We start from the raw sequence: 14549 nt of genomic DNA, 5'->3' as shown, positions 1-14549 counted from the left end.
TGACAACTGATGATAACCAGGGCTTATTAGCCTGGCGCTCTAGTTTGCTAAAAACACGTATCACCTAGCCTGCTAGAAACGGGGGGAAAAAAAGAATCAACTGATTTTGTAACTGTGGTATTTTAATTTCCCAAGGTAAGTAATGGTAACCACCAATGAAATCTGAAAATCATACTCTGAAATCTACATTATGCCAATACTTTCAACAGAGATAATCAAGGAATGTTCTATGGACAGATATGATTATGGTTACCTGGGTGTTTGCTGTATTACCCCTCAAGCTATATTTAGTAAAGTGTTAAAACATTCTCCCCAATGTAGGCTCTACCTCACAACAATAACAAAGTTTCCTCAAATAGCAGGTGAAATTTAAAGAAAAGCAACAAACTTTCATTAGTAATTTATGTGCTAAGCATAGGTTATTTCAAACAAACTTACTTTCTAGTTCTTCTTTTTCAAACTTGGTGTTCACCGTTGAGCTGGTCTTGCCAAGATCCACAACAGCTTCCTCATCAGGACCCTAAAATGAAATTATTCTCATTTACTCATCATGACATCAATATCCCAAGGACCTTCTATGAACAGGGGCATTATTTGAAATAGTTAAAAAAAATAGGTAACGGATTACCTTCCTCTCAAAGAACTGAATTCCTATTATAGCTAACTGCATTCTTTTTAAACTATGCTTATATGCTTTTTTTTTTTCCCAAAGAGGGCTATTCAAAAACTTTCCTGGTAAGAATTGAGGTGATAATTTTTAATTGGTTTTCTATGGCAAAGTACTAAGTAACTGGTACATATATTCGCTTCAACAGAAAGACCATCCAGATCAGAAATGCGAGAAAACTGGGGATGAGGGGGATACCAATATGGAATGTCTTCTTTATTGCTCTTTGCTCTTGGGGCCTCTAATTAAAAGTAAACACTTAATCCAGCTATATTGGATTGTATTATGGTTCCACATAAAATGGTCGAAAATGAGTCTATAGACTAAATATGTAGCACCATTTCCAATTGCAAATTAATCAAGAGCCGATCAAAGTTACAAGACCTTTTTATTTATTACTCTGCAAAGAAAAAGCCATGACACAATTTAACCATTAAGGAGATCCTAACTTGGACTTGTCTAAGTCTACCTTCAAATTTGTTCCCTTCCTCAGCTCAACAAAAATAAAATTCTATATTGTGAAATATCGCAGAGACTGTTTTTAAAAGAATAAAATTTTAGCTTTAACTTCCCTTCTCAGCTTCTTACTTAACTTTGAAAGACACATTTTTAAATAGTTTATTGTCTAGTTGGTTTCCATATAATACCCAGTGCTCATCCCCACAAGTGTCCTCCTCTATGCCCATCACCCCCCCCTTCCCCCACCCCTATCAGTCTTGTTTGTTCTCAGCACTCAAGATTCTTATGGTTTGCCTCCCTCCCTCTCCCCCACTATTTTCCCCCCTTCTCCCCCACAGTCCTCCATTAAGTTCCTCCTACACGTGCAAACATATGGTATCTGTCCTTCTCTGCCTGACTTATTTCACTCTAACACATCATTATGCTCAAGATTCTGTGCCACAGATAGAAACAGATGAGCAAATTCCCTTCCATCAAAAAGTCTTCAATTTGAGCTGTAGCCCACTCTGGACCCAGGCCCAGCATGAGTCAACTGCAGCAGTGCAAGGGCACATTTGGCCTGGCCAACCTTTACCAGTGCTAGGAGGCCTTGCACCTTGCCTAACACGATGACCACCACGTCTCAACAGGTGCACCCAGACTGGATGGACAAGTTAGCACTTCAGTTCCTCAGAAAAGTCTATTCCATTTTGATACTAGAAAACAGTGTACAATGAGGCAACAGTGGAGAAGGGAACTGAGGAACTGAGGAACCCAAGATATGAAATCTCATTCAGCAAACCAATCACACCAGAGGGGCCCCATCCTATAATGCTTCTGCCAAAGAATCCAAGCAAAAGATGAGTGCCAGGAAAGGTATGGTCCAGGAAGAGGCTAAAGACCCAGAAATGACCTAAGAAGGGGCTAGGGGCTTGATGAAGAAGAAAGAGGTGGATAACCTGAATCCAATTGTTCAAAGCAGACAAAGAATGGGCAACAGGAAATGGACAGTATTCTGGGCTCAGGTGGAATCCAAGTAGTACAAACCTTCAAAAAGTGGGACAGTAAAGAGCTTCCAAGAAAGAAAATGAATCTAATGCATTCTCTTTGAAGGTCCTTATGCTATAAGTGGTACTTCTGCAGGCAACAGAGACCACTGGAGATAAGAGAATTAAACAATACAATAATAACAACATTTGTTACAACATTATTAATGGTCCACTGAATATTACTTTTCTAGAAGTCACTTTTTTATCCACCCAATTATAGCACTTTTCAAGTTTTACAAGACACATTTTCAGCCATTCCCATTTTATGGTTGATCTTACAGTCCAGGATCTCCTCTAACACTTAGAATAAACCAGAAAGAACCGTAACACCGTTAGCTTCTAATCACTTCCAATGTCCAAGCATAAAATGAAAGACTAGTTTATGAAAGAATCAAATAGGAAGTTGGTTAAAATATCTTTTGAAGTCTCCTCCAACTTCTGATCTACGATCTCACACTTTTGTGTATACCTTTTTTCAATGTATACAGTAGATTAATACACAAGTGTTCCTTATTATCTAAACTCTGTGTCTAGGTTCTCTTATCTGTAAGTACAGAAACTGAACCAATTTGATTCATTTTTTTAAACAAACCCCCTGCTACCCAAACTCTATTATGTGCTTCCCAAAACTCAGACCCAGAGACAATACATCAAGACAATGCAGATCTCGATACCCAAACTCACTTTCTGAAGGTTAGATATCCAAATCTATAATCAGATGGATTTGGCTATCAAGAGGCTGTTGTATATGACTTGAAGGACTGGTGTTCAATTTAATATAGAAAACTCAGAGAAGCTAACGGACTTACTAAGGATCCATATCCAAAGGGGTGAGAAGCAAGCTGTGTAGACTGCAAGATATTTTCATATAATGGACTAACAAAGAAGACCAAAAGCAAACACTATTTATGGCTCTTCAAATGGCTGCACAACAATCATACAACCTTAGTAATGAGGAAAGGCTAGAGTAGGAAATATAGAAATACACACAAACAAATAAGAAAGAGTAATTTTATCACCACCCCTTAACCATGTCACATGCTGAAATGTGTAGCTCTCCTCCAGTGATTTCATGCCCAGGTACAAAAGACAAGCATTCTTCTAAAAGACAATTATCCAAGAGGTAGCATACTGTGTATTCTTACAGGGATTAACTGCTCCCATTCTTAACTTACCTTAGCAGGAACAATTGCCAAGATAAGAAGCTAGGAAGCAAACCATTTCTCTCTTACTCCTAACCAAAAAAACTTCTTTTCTTTCCTACAGAGAAATTCTTACATGTTATATGTATTACCAACACTATCAGCTAATACTCAAAAATAGCTTAAGTCAGGCATCTAAACATCTATCATACAAAAATCCTCCCAACATGTCCAAAAAGTGGCTTGCTGAAAAAAAGGGTGTCCATCAGCACATCCCCCTCATGACCCACCCAGCTTGCCCCCATTCCACAGTGTCTGTGAAGCCTTAACTAAAGCCAAGTAAGATTTTATTGTGACTAACTAGGTTTTCAACAAGAATGTTTTCATGTGTCACTTGTAGAAGAAACTAAAGTTCAAATTTTAAAAGTCTAAAAATCTACAATACTAGCTCTGTAAAGAAAGGGCGGGGGTGGGGGCGAGGGGTCATCTGCATTTTTCCCTTCTCTTAAAAATTTTTTGGAGCTTTTCAACAGCTGTGCAACATGGATCAAAAAGGCAAACTGCTATAAATGCGTTTGCATTAAGGAGGCCACACAAATTGGTCATCTTGACAGATTACAAGTAATTCAACAAAAGTATTGAGGCTGCATATGGATAAATATTGAAAATCGCTAGAACAAAGCCATCAATGCTTCAAGGGGGCAATACATTTCTGAATTAAATATATTGCATTTTAAATCCTATCATTTGAGGATAATGCTTCATATAACATAAAGTATGTTAATATACTATAGAAACTATATTTGCGTTTATATATACAAAAAATATATGTACATAATAATTCTTTGGAAGGCTAACTTTGAAACTGCTAACACCACCTCATACTGTTGATTAGGAAAGCAATTACAGAGACATGTAGTCTGTAGTTTGGTCTTTTTTTTGCAACAAATGTTTAATTTTAGTAATTTAAAAAGAATGAATTCAAATTTCTATCTGTTAAAATATCACTTAGTTTTACATTAGCATCTAGAAAAAAACTCTTCCTCATTTTTTAACTCCAAGAATATAGTGGAAAACTAAAAATAGTAACAGCAAAGAGCAACCCCTGACACCAAAATGTTCTTAACATCAGATAAGTGACGTAAGCCATGCCTATGAAGCCTTCCTAAAATGAAATAATGCTAAGGCACTGAGAAAATTAAAATATGGGGAACAATTAAAAAAGCACCCAAAGAATGTCAATGTAAGACTGGCTCACTCTAATCTTAAGAAAAGTATTTTGCCTTAATTTCAGATTTCTATTCCATTTCTGTTTGTAAAATAAGGTAACTCTTCAGAGTACAAGTGTTCCATAACAAAGAAGACAACAGATTTAAGAGTTAGCCTTAAAAAACCATAAAGAAAGTTCAAATTCTCTGTGTATGAAATGACACATGGGCAAGGTTATTTACTTATTGCAGCTTCTAACGGGAAAAGACTGGACACAATCCAAGAGTCCTTTAATGGATGTATGGCTATGCACCAATGGAATACCAAGCTACTGGGGGGGGAGGGGGAAGGAAATGAGGACACTCTATATACTGGCATGAAAAATATCTAAGATCTAATATAAAATGAAATACACCAAGGTAGAGAACCATATATATGGTCCGCTACTCTCTGTGTAAAAAAATCCTCAGAATAGGAACATCTGATTTTGCTTAACTAAACACCAGGACATATAAGAAAGCAGTAAAACTTGTTACCCGTGGCAGTAGAGGTAGACTTATGAATTTATTATTGTTTACATTGCTTTGACATTTTAACCATGTGAATACAATGTTGTGAAAGTCATTTACCTATCTTTCTTGGTGCATGGTGAAGGAGATACTCCATGAAAACGCCAAGCACCAGTGTATAACCCACCAAAAATGCTCCCATTTTTACCGAAGTAAATGAGGACACTATTCTGTTTCTACAAAAAAATGCTTTCTACTAGATTAATTAGATAAGCCTTAGGAGCACAGAAACAAATATTTATTAGTTTCCTAATTAAAACTGAAGTGAAGACTTAAGTGTATCCTAAACAGTATTATGGTTGTATAGAAGAATCATTCACAGGAAATGCCTACATAAGTATCTAGGAGAAAATGCCAAGATACTGCAACTTTCATTGAGATATAAAGCTATTACTTTAAGGGATTTGGTGGGGCTGGGGGGAGGCACCTGGGTGGCTCAGTCGCCCAACTTCAGCTCAGGTCATAATCTCACGGTGTGAGTTCCAGCCCCACATCAGGGTCTGTGCTGACAGGTCAGAGTCTGGAGCCTGCCTCAGATTCCATGTCTCCCTCTCTCTCTCTCTCTGCTTCTCCCCCACTCATTCTCTCTCTCCCTCAAAAATAAATAAACATTAAAAAAAATTTTTAAGAGATTTTTTTAATGTATTATAAATCCAGACACAAAGAACTTGTTAAAATTCACCTCCCCTCGCTCTACGTTAGACATGCTGACTCAGTAGGCAGAGATAAAGAACAAGTATCTCTATGTTCAATGACCTCCTTGTGTGGTTCTGGCACACAACAAAGTTTGGATACCATGTCCCTGGATCATGATTCGGGCTGAAATCTACTACACTGCTCCACACTAAAGACTGCTGCATGCCCTTCATCATTTTAGTAGGCCTGCCTGGGGCCTCTGTCAACTTCATTCACGTGGTTTTGATCCTTCAGAAAATGAAAAGTACATTCCAGGGGCACCTGGGTGACTCAGTCGGTTAAGCGTCCGACTTTGGCTCAGGTCCTGATCTTGGTTCGAGCTCATGGGTTCGAGCCCCGCATCTGAGTGCTGACAGCTTAGCTCAGACCCTGGAGCCTGTCTTTGGATTCTGTGACTCCCTCTCTCTCTAACCCTCCCCTGCTCATGCTGTCTCTCTCTGTCAAAAATAAACAAAACATTAAAAAAAATTTTTTTTAAAGTACACTCCAATTCATAATACTGTAAAATTACTATACACTTTCACTGTAATACAAAGAACCCCAAATCTATAGATAGGAGTTCTAAAAGTTGATTTGTATGTCAGAATATTAACCCCCAAAATGTGCAGGGTAATTTACCAAAGTATATATAAATAACAATGTTGTCCCCCCCAAAATACAAGTTTCCTCCAAACAATTCCAATTCCCAACCATAACCCCACCTACCACCAAGAGTTGAACTTAATTAGAAAACTAAATTTATGGGCAAAAAGCTTAAGAATTATTAAGATTTTTAAGGCAAGTAAACCTTGCCAGTTTTTCTAACCCAGTTTATGGGAGATCAATAATCAATGACCATCATTTCATAAAATAAAAAGCCAATGAATGATATTCATAGTTTCTAAAGAACTCACTTGGTACTTCTGACTCATTCATTACTCTTAAAAAAAGCAGAAAAGACATAAAAGGTATACAGGAAATTACTACAAATTTAAACTGCAAATGTTATTTTATTTCTTTTAATGTATAATAATTTGAGAGAGAGAGCAAGTGTGCACATGCAAGCAGGGGAGGGGCAGAGAGAGGGAGACAGAGAATCCCAAGCAGGCTCCACACGGTCAGAGCAGAGCCCCAAGCAGGCATCCATCTCATGAACCATGAGATCATGACCTGAGCCAACATCAAGAGTCGGATGCTTAACTGACTGAGCCACTAAAAATTTTAAACTCAGGCAAGCATGCAATTCCTGGAGGAAAAAAAAAAAATTGTAAAGCCTTGAGAAAAATGCTTTGTCCTCCGACAGAGGAGGAACCAGAGAGACTGAAACACCGGAACAAAAAGCCTTCAGAAATTTATTTCAAATATCACTCTTAAAACTAAAGACTATGAGTTTTAAGAAAAAAATTTCAAAAGAAAAAAGTGAGGACATGAAAGAATGTAAGAGTAAGAAAGCTAAAAGAGGTATGAAGCAATAAAAACCGGCAAATAATGGCCTCCAGCAATAAAGAGGATTGTTGGTGACACGCCTTATTGTCACACGTTCATTACAAGTCGCAAAAGTCATGGGCAAATGAAAAGCCTCATCGGGATTCTGCTTGAAATTACAAATCACAGATATTTGTTACTTTATTTCTATGAGATGTATTCACTCCAAGTTCTAGTCGAGTACATACACACACAAAAATAACATATAGAAATCGTTTATTTTAGGGTTATCAAGTATGTAAATAGTTATTGACAGAACTAAGCATAATAATAAAATCCATTTCCAAAACAGGATTTTTAAAAATGATGTAGACGTCATTGGTAATGAAAATGCATAGAAAAGCACAGGCATTCTGCACAACAGGGAAGAAACACACACACACAAAGATCCAATAGACGTTTTTCAGCAAAAGAAGGTCCAGGAGGTTGTTCTGTCATGATTTGCATCTTCAGTCAGCACCAGGTTATCACTGCCTGGGTATTTTTATAGTTCCATTGCATTTTTCTAGTGAAAACCTACAGGAGACTGCCAGAAAATCCCTCAGCAATATGGTCTGTTTGCCTCTTCGCCTGGATAATACTCCTGGATCCCATTAAATCCCACAGATAATGAAAGAAGTCTCATTCCCTTAAAGACTAGCAATTATGGAATTCATCCTTTCATTCAACAAATATTTAGTGAGTGCACACTTGTGTGCCAGCCATTATTCCAGGTACCAGGGATATATCAGTGAATGAAAACTGTCATACAGTCAAATGTCCAGCTCAACAGTTACTTTACAGCTACCTGGCTTCCCGTGAAGAGAAATCCAGAGGTAAATGAATTGGCTTTTCCATTCCTAATGAATAAATGAGACCTCAAGGCTACCGACATGTTTTACTTTTTCAGTTCAACTTTCTGATTTTATATGTACATTTTACACACACACACACACACACACACACACACACACACAAAGCTTAAGTGACTTAAGATCACACTGAGCTGGTGAAAGAACTAAAATTAAAAGCCAGGTCTCTAGTCCCAGGTACATGGGTTCTTTATCCACTAGTTCTTTATCCAAGGTCACTAAAATATATGCTGAGGACACTTAGTACTTTTTCTTTACATCATTTCTTAAATCTTGTAATTCCATATTTATGTAACTACTTTTATTTTTAGCTTTCTTTACATGTTTATGCACCTACTTATTTACCTTCTTTCTACTATCTTCCAGTAGAATAATAAGCTCCAAGATGAGGGAAATTGCGTCTGTTTTGCTCCCCACTATATCCTAACATCAAGGAGGGCTCTTAGTAAGCTCTTTAATAAGTACTTGAAAGTTGAGAAGATTTCAACGGACAAGGCACTCAACTAAAAATTTATACTGGATTCACTCAAAAACTCCTTACAGACGCAAACCTCAAACATAAAAAGGTACTCAAGGTTTTTAAATTTAATAAATCAGTTTATATACAAAAAAAGCCCATGACGAACACATGATAAAACCTAAATTCAATCCACAAGCAGGAATTCCCAGCAAAATCAAACCAATTAGGTTTTATCTGAAACAGATTTTATAACTACATAACACATTTCACTAATCCTTCACATAAGTCAGTTTTCCTACCTGCAATAGCAAAATCTGTGATGTGTATTTTCTTGGCCAAATGATCCAAAAAAAAAAAAAATCAAACCTTAACATGTCAAAGGTATTATATTAAGGACAAAAAAAAGTTAAAAGATTATTTAACAATATATTCATAAATCTGGTCTTACATACTTTTTTTGACACTTGAGATTTACAAAACCTGTTATTAAAACAGAATCAGAAGATGCCTACCACAAATTAATTTCTCTCCTAATATCCTGGCCAAAAAGAATTTTTAAAAGCCTCATTCAAGTAATAGTAACTGATCGAAAACCTAATTTTATAGAATAATAAAGATGCTACAAACATTGCTAACTTCACACAAGGATTTACTCTTTTCAGCATATGACTTCCACAGCCAAGGACACAGAGGATGATACTATTCTAAGCTAGTGCTAATAAGCCTGACATTTCTTCAAGCTCCACTATTAAAGTGAAAAAGCCAAATGTGTTTGTAAAGAAAACACAAGGTCATAACTAAGTACATACAGGTAACTTCTTCTCCAGGCGAAATCTTTCCATGGCAATGTATAAATGTCTTGTCTTTGACAACGTAATGCAGTTGAGTCCCTTGAAGACTCCAGGGACAGGGGGAGTACATAGCTGATTTAGGTCACTGTGCTTTGCACAGATGAACTCTTCTAAGTTGCTTTTATGGTACAGCCAATCACGGTCCTCTACGTTACCTAATCTTCCAAGCTAATAACTTATACGGGGTCACAAAAGAGACTCCAAGCATGACACACACATCTACTTATAACTGAAAACACCAAAAGAGAAATGTAGCAACCAGTTTTCGGCTGAAACCTTTCTGTAACGTTAGTTCAAAAGACAGCATACTCCAAAGGTAAATAGGGATGGCTACAGTGAGGGACAGGGAGGGAGGAAGGGCTTGCCAACAGCACAGCTGGTTAAATCTAGCCCTTTCTCTTAATTTCAGGTAAGACGCAAAGATGTTCTCATCTCAAAAAGTTCTGTCTTATCATTACTACCTTTATGCCAACTTATCATAACCATATTAATAACAAGATGGGGAAATCATATTATGGTTTATAATTATCCTAACCAAAATTAAGTATTTATACGGATAAGAGCTAAGCGAGAAAAAAGGAACCGAGAAGCACCGCCGCAGCTTTCAGACTCAAGATCTCTTGACACTGTTTAAAACTGACAGAACAATAACCTCAAAGGGCTTTTGTTTACACAAGTTTAACAACTGTATTGATCATAGGGGAAGTAAAGCTGAGACACTTTAAAATATTTAAATTCAGTTTAAAGCAACAAAACCATTACATGTTAACATAAACATTATGGAACAATAATCACTTTCAAAAATAAAAAATTTAGTGAGAAAGGTGGCTTTTAACATTTTTGGTCATCTCTAATATCCGACTTATTGGAAGGTAACTGGATTTTCACATTTACTTCTCTAATTGAGGATATGATTTATTTGGTTAAATTGTATTTTTAAAATTCCAGGTTGAGGAGCCTGTGTGGCTCAGTCGCTTAAGCGTCCAACTCTTCATTTCTGATCAAGTCATGATTTCGCGATTGGTGAGATCGAGCCCTGCATGCAGAGTCAGCCTGGGATTTTCTCTCTCTTTCTCTCTCTCTGCCCCACCTCTACTCGCTCGCGCGCGCGCGCGCGCGTGTGTGTGTGTGTGTGTGTGTATGCACTCACTCTCAAAATAAATAAACTTAAAAAAAATTCCAGGTTCACATAATACTGTTGGAAAAGGGAGGAGGAGTGTTTTAATATTCTTTTCAGGTAAAGTGGATATTCCTCTTTGATATATATTACCAGTCTTTTTCCTTCTTATCTACTTTTTTTTTTTTTTAAGTAAGCTTTATATCCAAGGTAGAGATCAGGACCTTGAAATTAAGAGTCATATGCTCTAAGACTGAGCCAGGCAGGCACCTCAAAAAGTAGCCATTTCTTAAAGGTCAGTTTGCAAGGTAAAATCTAAAACAATTTCTAATGATGGGGCGCCTGCGTGGCTCAGCTGGTTAAGCGACCAACTTCGGCTCGGGTCATAATCTCACAGTTTGTGAGTTGGAGCCCAGTGTCGGGCTCTGTGCAGACAGCTCAGAGCCTGGAGCCTGCTTCAGATTCTGGGTCTCCCTTTCCCTACCCCTCCCCCACTTGTGCTCTGTCTCTCTCAAAAATAAACAACAAAAAACCTAAAAAAAAAATTAAAACCAATGAATGCTTTTATATGTTGTATACTGAAATCTACTGGTCTACCATGAACTTTAAATGGCTCTCTCACCCATTTGTAAAATATGTTTTCACTGGGTACTAGAAATTTTCCAAACTTCACATTTCATTATACAATTTGTTAAAAATTCTATTTGTTAATACCAACAATCTTATCAGACATTCAACTACTAAGAAACTGACAAGGTCAGGCTGGCAGACACGTTTTCCAACTTTCCTCTTTCATCATGAAAGCTAGATTTATTATCATTTATCATCACTGGTAACAAATACTACCAGTTGTTTTCTTTGAAGCAGCAGGTTCATGCATTTCAGAGCTTTTTAAAGAAATATTTGCCAAATGTGAAGTCTGAATAAACGGCAGTTTAGCCTGCAGTTTTTATTTCAAGTGAAAAGGCAGCTAGTCCAAGCTCACATTTCAAGCAGTCACACCAGGGCCTCTTACCCCAGACAATTAGTAGTGCTGCAGCAGAAACTGTTTTCACGCACCCTTCCTATTCTCTCATGCAGAATATTAAAGCAACGTGCATCCAAAGGTTCAGATTTACTAAAATAGCTTTTACTGCTTCATCGGGACATTCATGAGTGAAAAATTCATTTCCCTTTTTAAACAGAGAACGCCTCCCGGTGCTGTTTGGTACCTCTGCCTTGTGCTGGGCAAAGAGACAAGCAGTTTCAATCACCATTGTTTCTGCACCATCAATACAAATTCCCCAAGTGGAAAAGGTAAATAATGTCTTAGCACTACTACAGAAATAGTTTTGACCTTACAGATCCCCTGATCTCAGGGACGGGTGGGGGTCCATGGACAGCACTTCTCAAAGCACTGTAAAAGGCTGTATGTTTAAAATACAGAATCAAAGACTGGTGAGCGAGCGCACTTGGCTGGCTCAGTCAGTGGATCATGTGACTCTTGGTCCTGGGGTCATGAGTTCGAGCCCCACACTGAACCTAGTGTTTGCTTAAAAACAGGTAAGTAAATAAATTAATAAAGAAATAATAAAGAGTTGTGAGTGGATTATATTTTTTTTAGTCTCTCTATGATGCTGTTTGTTCAACATTTTATTTATTAAGAATTTTAAAAAAGTTTAATATTTATTTTTGAGAGAGAGAGAGAGAAGAGGAGCCAGAGAGGGCCAGAAAGAGAACAAAAGATCTGAAGCAGGCTGTGTACTGACAGCAGACACCCTAATGTAGGGCTCAAACTCACCAACTGTGAGATCATGACCTGAGCTGAAGTCAGACACTTAACCAGTTGAGCCACCCAGGTGCCCCCAACAAACATTTTAAAGAACGAAGACTAAAAAGTGTATCATTCTGTTATTCTGGGTTTCTAGAAAATAATAAAAATACTTATTGAGCACCTATTATGTGCCAAAACTATGCTAAACACGATTGTAAATGTTCTATTTTTATGTAGCACATTTAACTTTCAGAGATTTCATTTAATCCTCTCAACTCTAACTAAAGCTCAGAGAGGTTAAACTACTTCTCCCAAGTCTCAGATCTAGTAAGAAGTAGGTTTAGGATTCAAAACTAGTCTTTCTCAGTCCATGCTTTTCCTCTACTCCAACTATGCATAAAGTAATTTAAGGAAAAAAATTTCCAACTATAGATGATTAAAACAAAATTCTAACTGAATATGAATGAAAAAAAATGTCTCCCAAATTCATATAAAATGTAATCTAAATTAAATTAAACACATTCTCTTTGGATCGACATATTTGCTCCCTGGTACCATCTAGGTCTTTAACAAAGCAAATAAACGGCATTTTCTATAGAAATATCTATTTCCCCAAAATGAAATCTTACTACCAGCTAATCCTGTAAAATTCTCTGAAGACATATACCAGATTAAGAATTAGAAACTCCAATGCCATCAATAGTTACACTAAAGCAAATAATATTTTTAAAATATTCTACCTTTCTATGATTTATACTTGGCAAATAAACATATATTTTAAAAAAGCAAATAGAAAAAATATGTTAGTCACTGACTTCAAAAAATCCTTAATACATAATACCCAGAATGAAAAGCATCTGCAAACAGTCAGGTTCAATATCACTTCCTACAATAACCTCTTGAAATTTACCTCCTACAGAATATCTTGTCCCTCCCCACAATTATTTAAGAGCTTAACATCCTGGTCAGGCATAGGTCTCCCCCAAGTGGATTATAAAAAACCTGAGCTTAGAGATTTAAGTAGAAGAAGGGGGAAAGGGGAAAAGGGGGAAAGAGGAAGAGAAAAGGAAGGTTAAGAGCTCCCAACGGGAAAAGAAGAAATTAGATACATACAGATTTTTAATTTCCCAAATTGCCCAAACAAAATTAACTCTTCATCAAAATACAAAAGATCCATTTCTCCAACCAATATTCAAATTAAAAGTTAAAAATCAAGTTTACAGATTAAATAAAAAGGTAATGTTTTATTCTACTACTCCCAATAAAAAGCTATGAACTCAATATACAAGCTCAGGAATTTTAACCTGGTTATTTCTTTAAAGATTTTTCACTTTTATTTAATAGCAATCCTTATTTTTTAAGGCAATCTACTGAGCTTTGGTCGACTCGTAGACATCTGTACATATGAAATACATGTAACTTGATGAGTTTGGAGATAAATAAACCCATAAACCCATAAAACAATTACCACCATCAAGGCCACAGATTTACCTGTCATCTCCCAAATTTATTACTATCATTATTATTATTGTGTGTGTTTATGTGTGGTAAAAACACGTAACTTAGTCTTTAAAAAACCGTAAGTATCTCATACAGTATTGTTAGCTGTATACTGTGTAATAGTGTGCTGTTACTGTACACTGTAGAACACATCTCCAGAACTTACTCATCTTGGGTAATTGAAACTTTGTACCCTTTGACCATCAACCCCCTCATTTCATCCTACCTGCAAGCCCCTGGCAACCATGTGTTCTACTCTCTGCTTCTTTAAGTCTGAAATAAGTGAGATCCTGCTGTATTTGTTATTCTGTATCTGGCTTATTTCATTTAGCCGCACATTTATGTGAATCAAAACAGTCTCCTTTATTCCCTTGTCCTCTCTGCCCCATTTTCAACCTTGTCTCCATCTCTGTAATGCAAACAGAAGTATATATATTGTTACAAAAAAGGCAGCCACATTACCGGTCACTGTTATGTATATAACAATTTAAAAATACATCCTAAAGATTTTTGGTATCAGTACACCGCAACTACATTTTGAAGTAAATTTTTAAGTTAACCTGTAAGTAGTAGAAGAAATCAAGTCTTTACACAAGTCTTCCCAGATAAGTACTCCTCCCATACCATGTCCACTCAGCAGACAGAACTACTTTCTGTTTCCATCTTATAACTGTTCTTTCATAACTAGAGTCGCCATCACAATTTTAAATAATATCTCAATTACCACCTCACACCAGTCAGAGTGGCTAAAATGAGCCAATCAGAGAACTCTAGATGCTGGTG

The 14549-nt window shown here is 36.8% G+C and overlaps 1 protein-coding gene across 3 annotated transcripts in view; it reads right to left on the bottom strand.

Moving 5' to 3' along the window:
* The window catches only part of SLC4A7 (solute carrier family 4 member 7), a 105205-nt gene that overhangs the window by 63500 nt on the left and 27156 nt on the right, over positions 1–14549 (bottom strand). For all 3 annotated transcript variants that reach the window (XM_039242714.1, XM_039242713.1, XM_039242712.1), the window contains exon 2: positions 439–520. In XM_039242714.1, coding sequence (XP_039098645.1) covers positions 439–520 — 82 coding nt within the window. The remainder of the gene's footprint in view (positions 1–438; positions 521–14549) is intronic.

The sequence above is a fragment of the Hyaena hyaena genome, unplaced genomic scaffold (genome assembly GCF_003009895.1).
Source record: "Hyaena hyaena isolate Hyena2069 unplaced genomic scaffold, ASM300989v1 scaffold_216, whole genome shotgun sequence".
In the NCBI taxonomy this organism is placed as follows: Eukaryota; Metazoa; Chordata; class Mammalia; order Carnivora; family Hyaenidae; genus Hyaena; species Hyaena hyaena.
The sequence above is the reverse complement of the archived record's forward strand: the minus strand, read 5'-3'. Positions and strand labels throughout refer to the sequence as shown.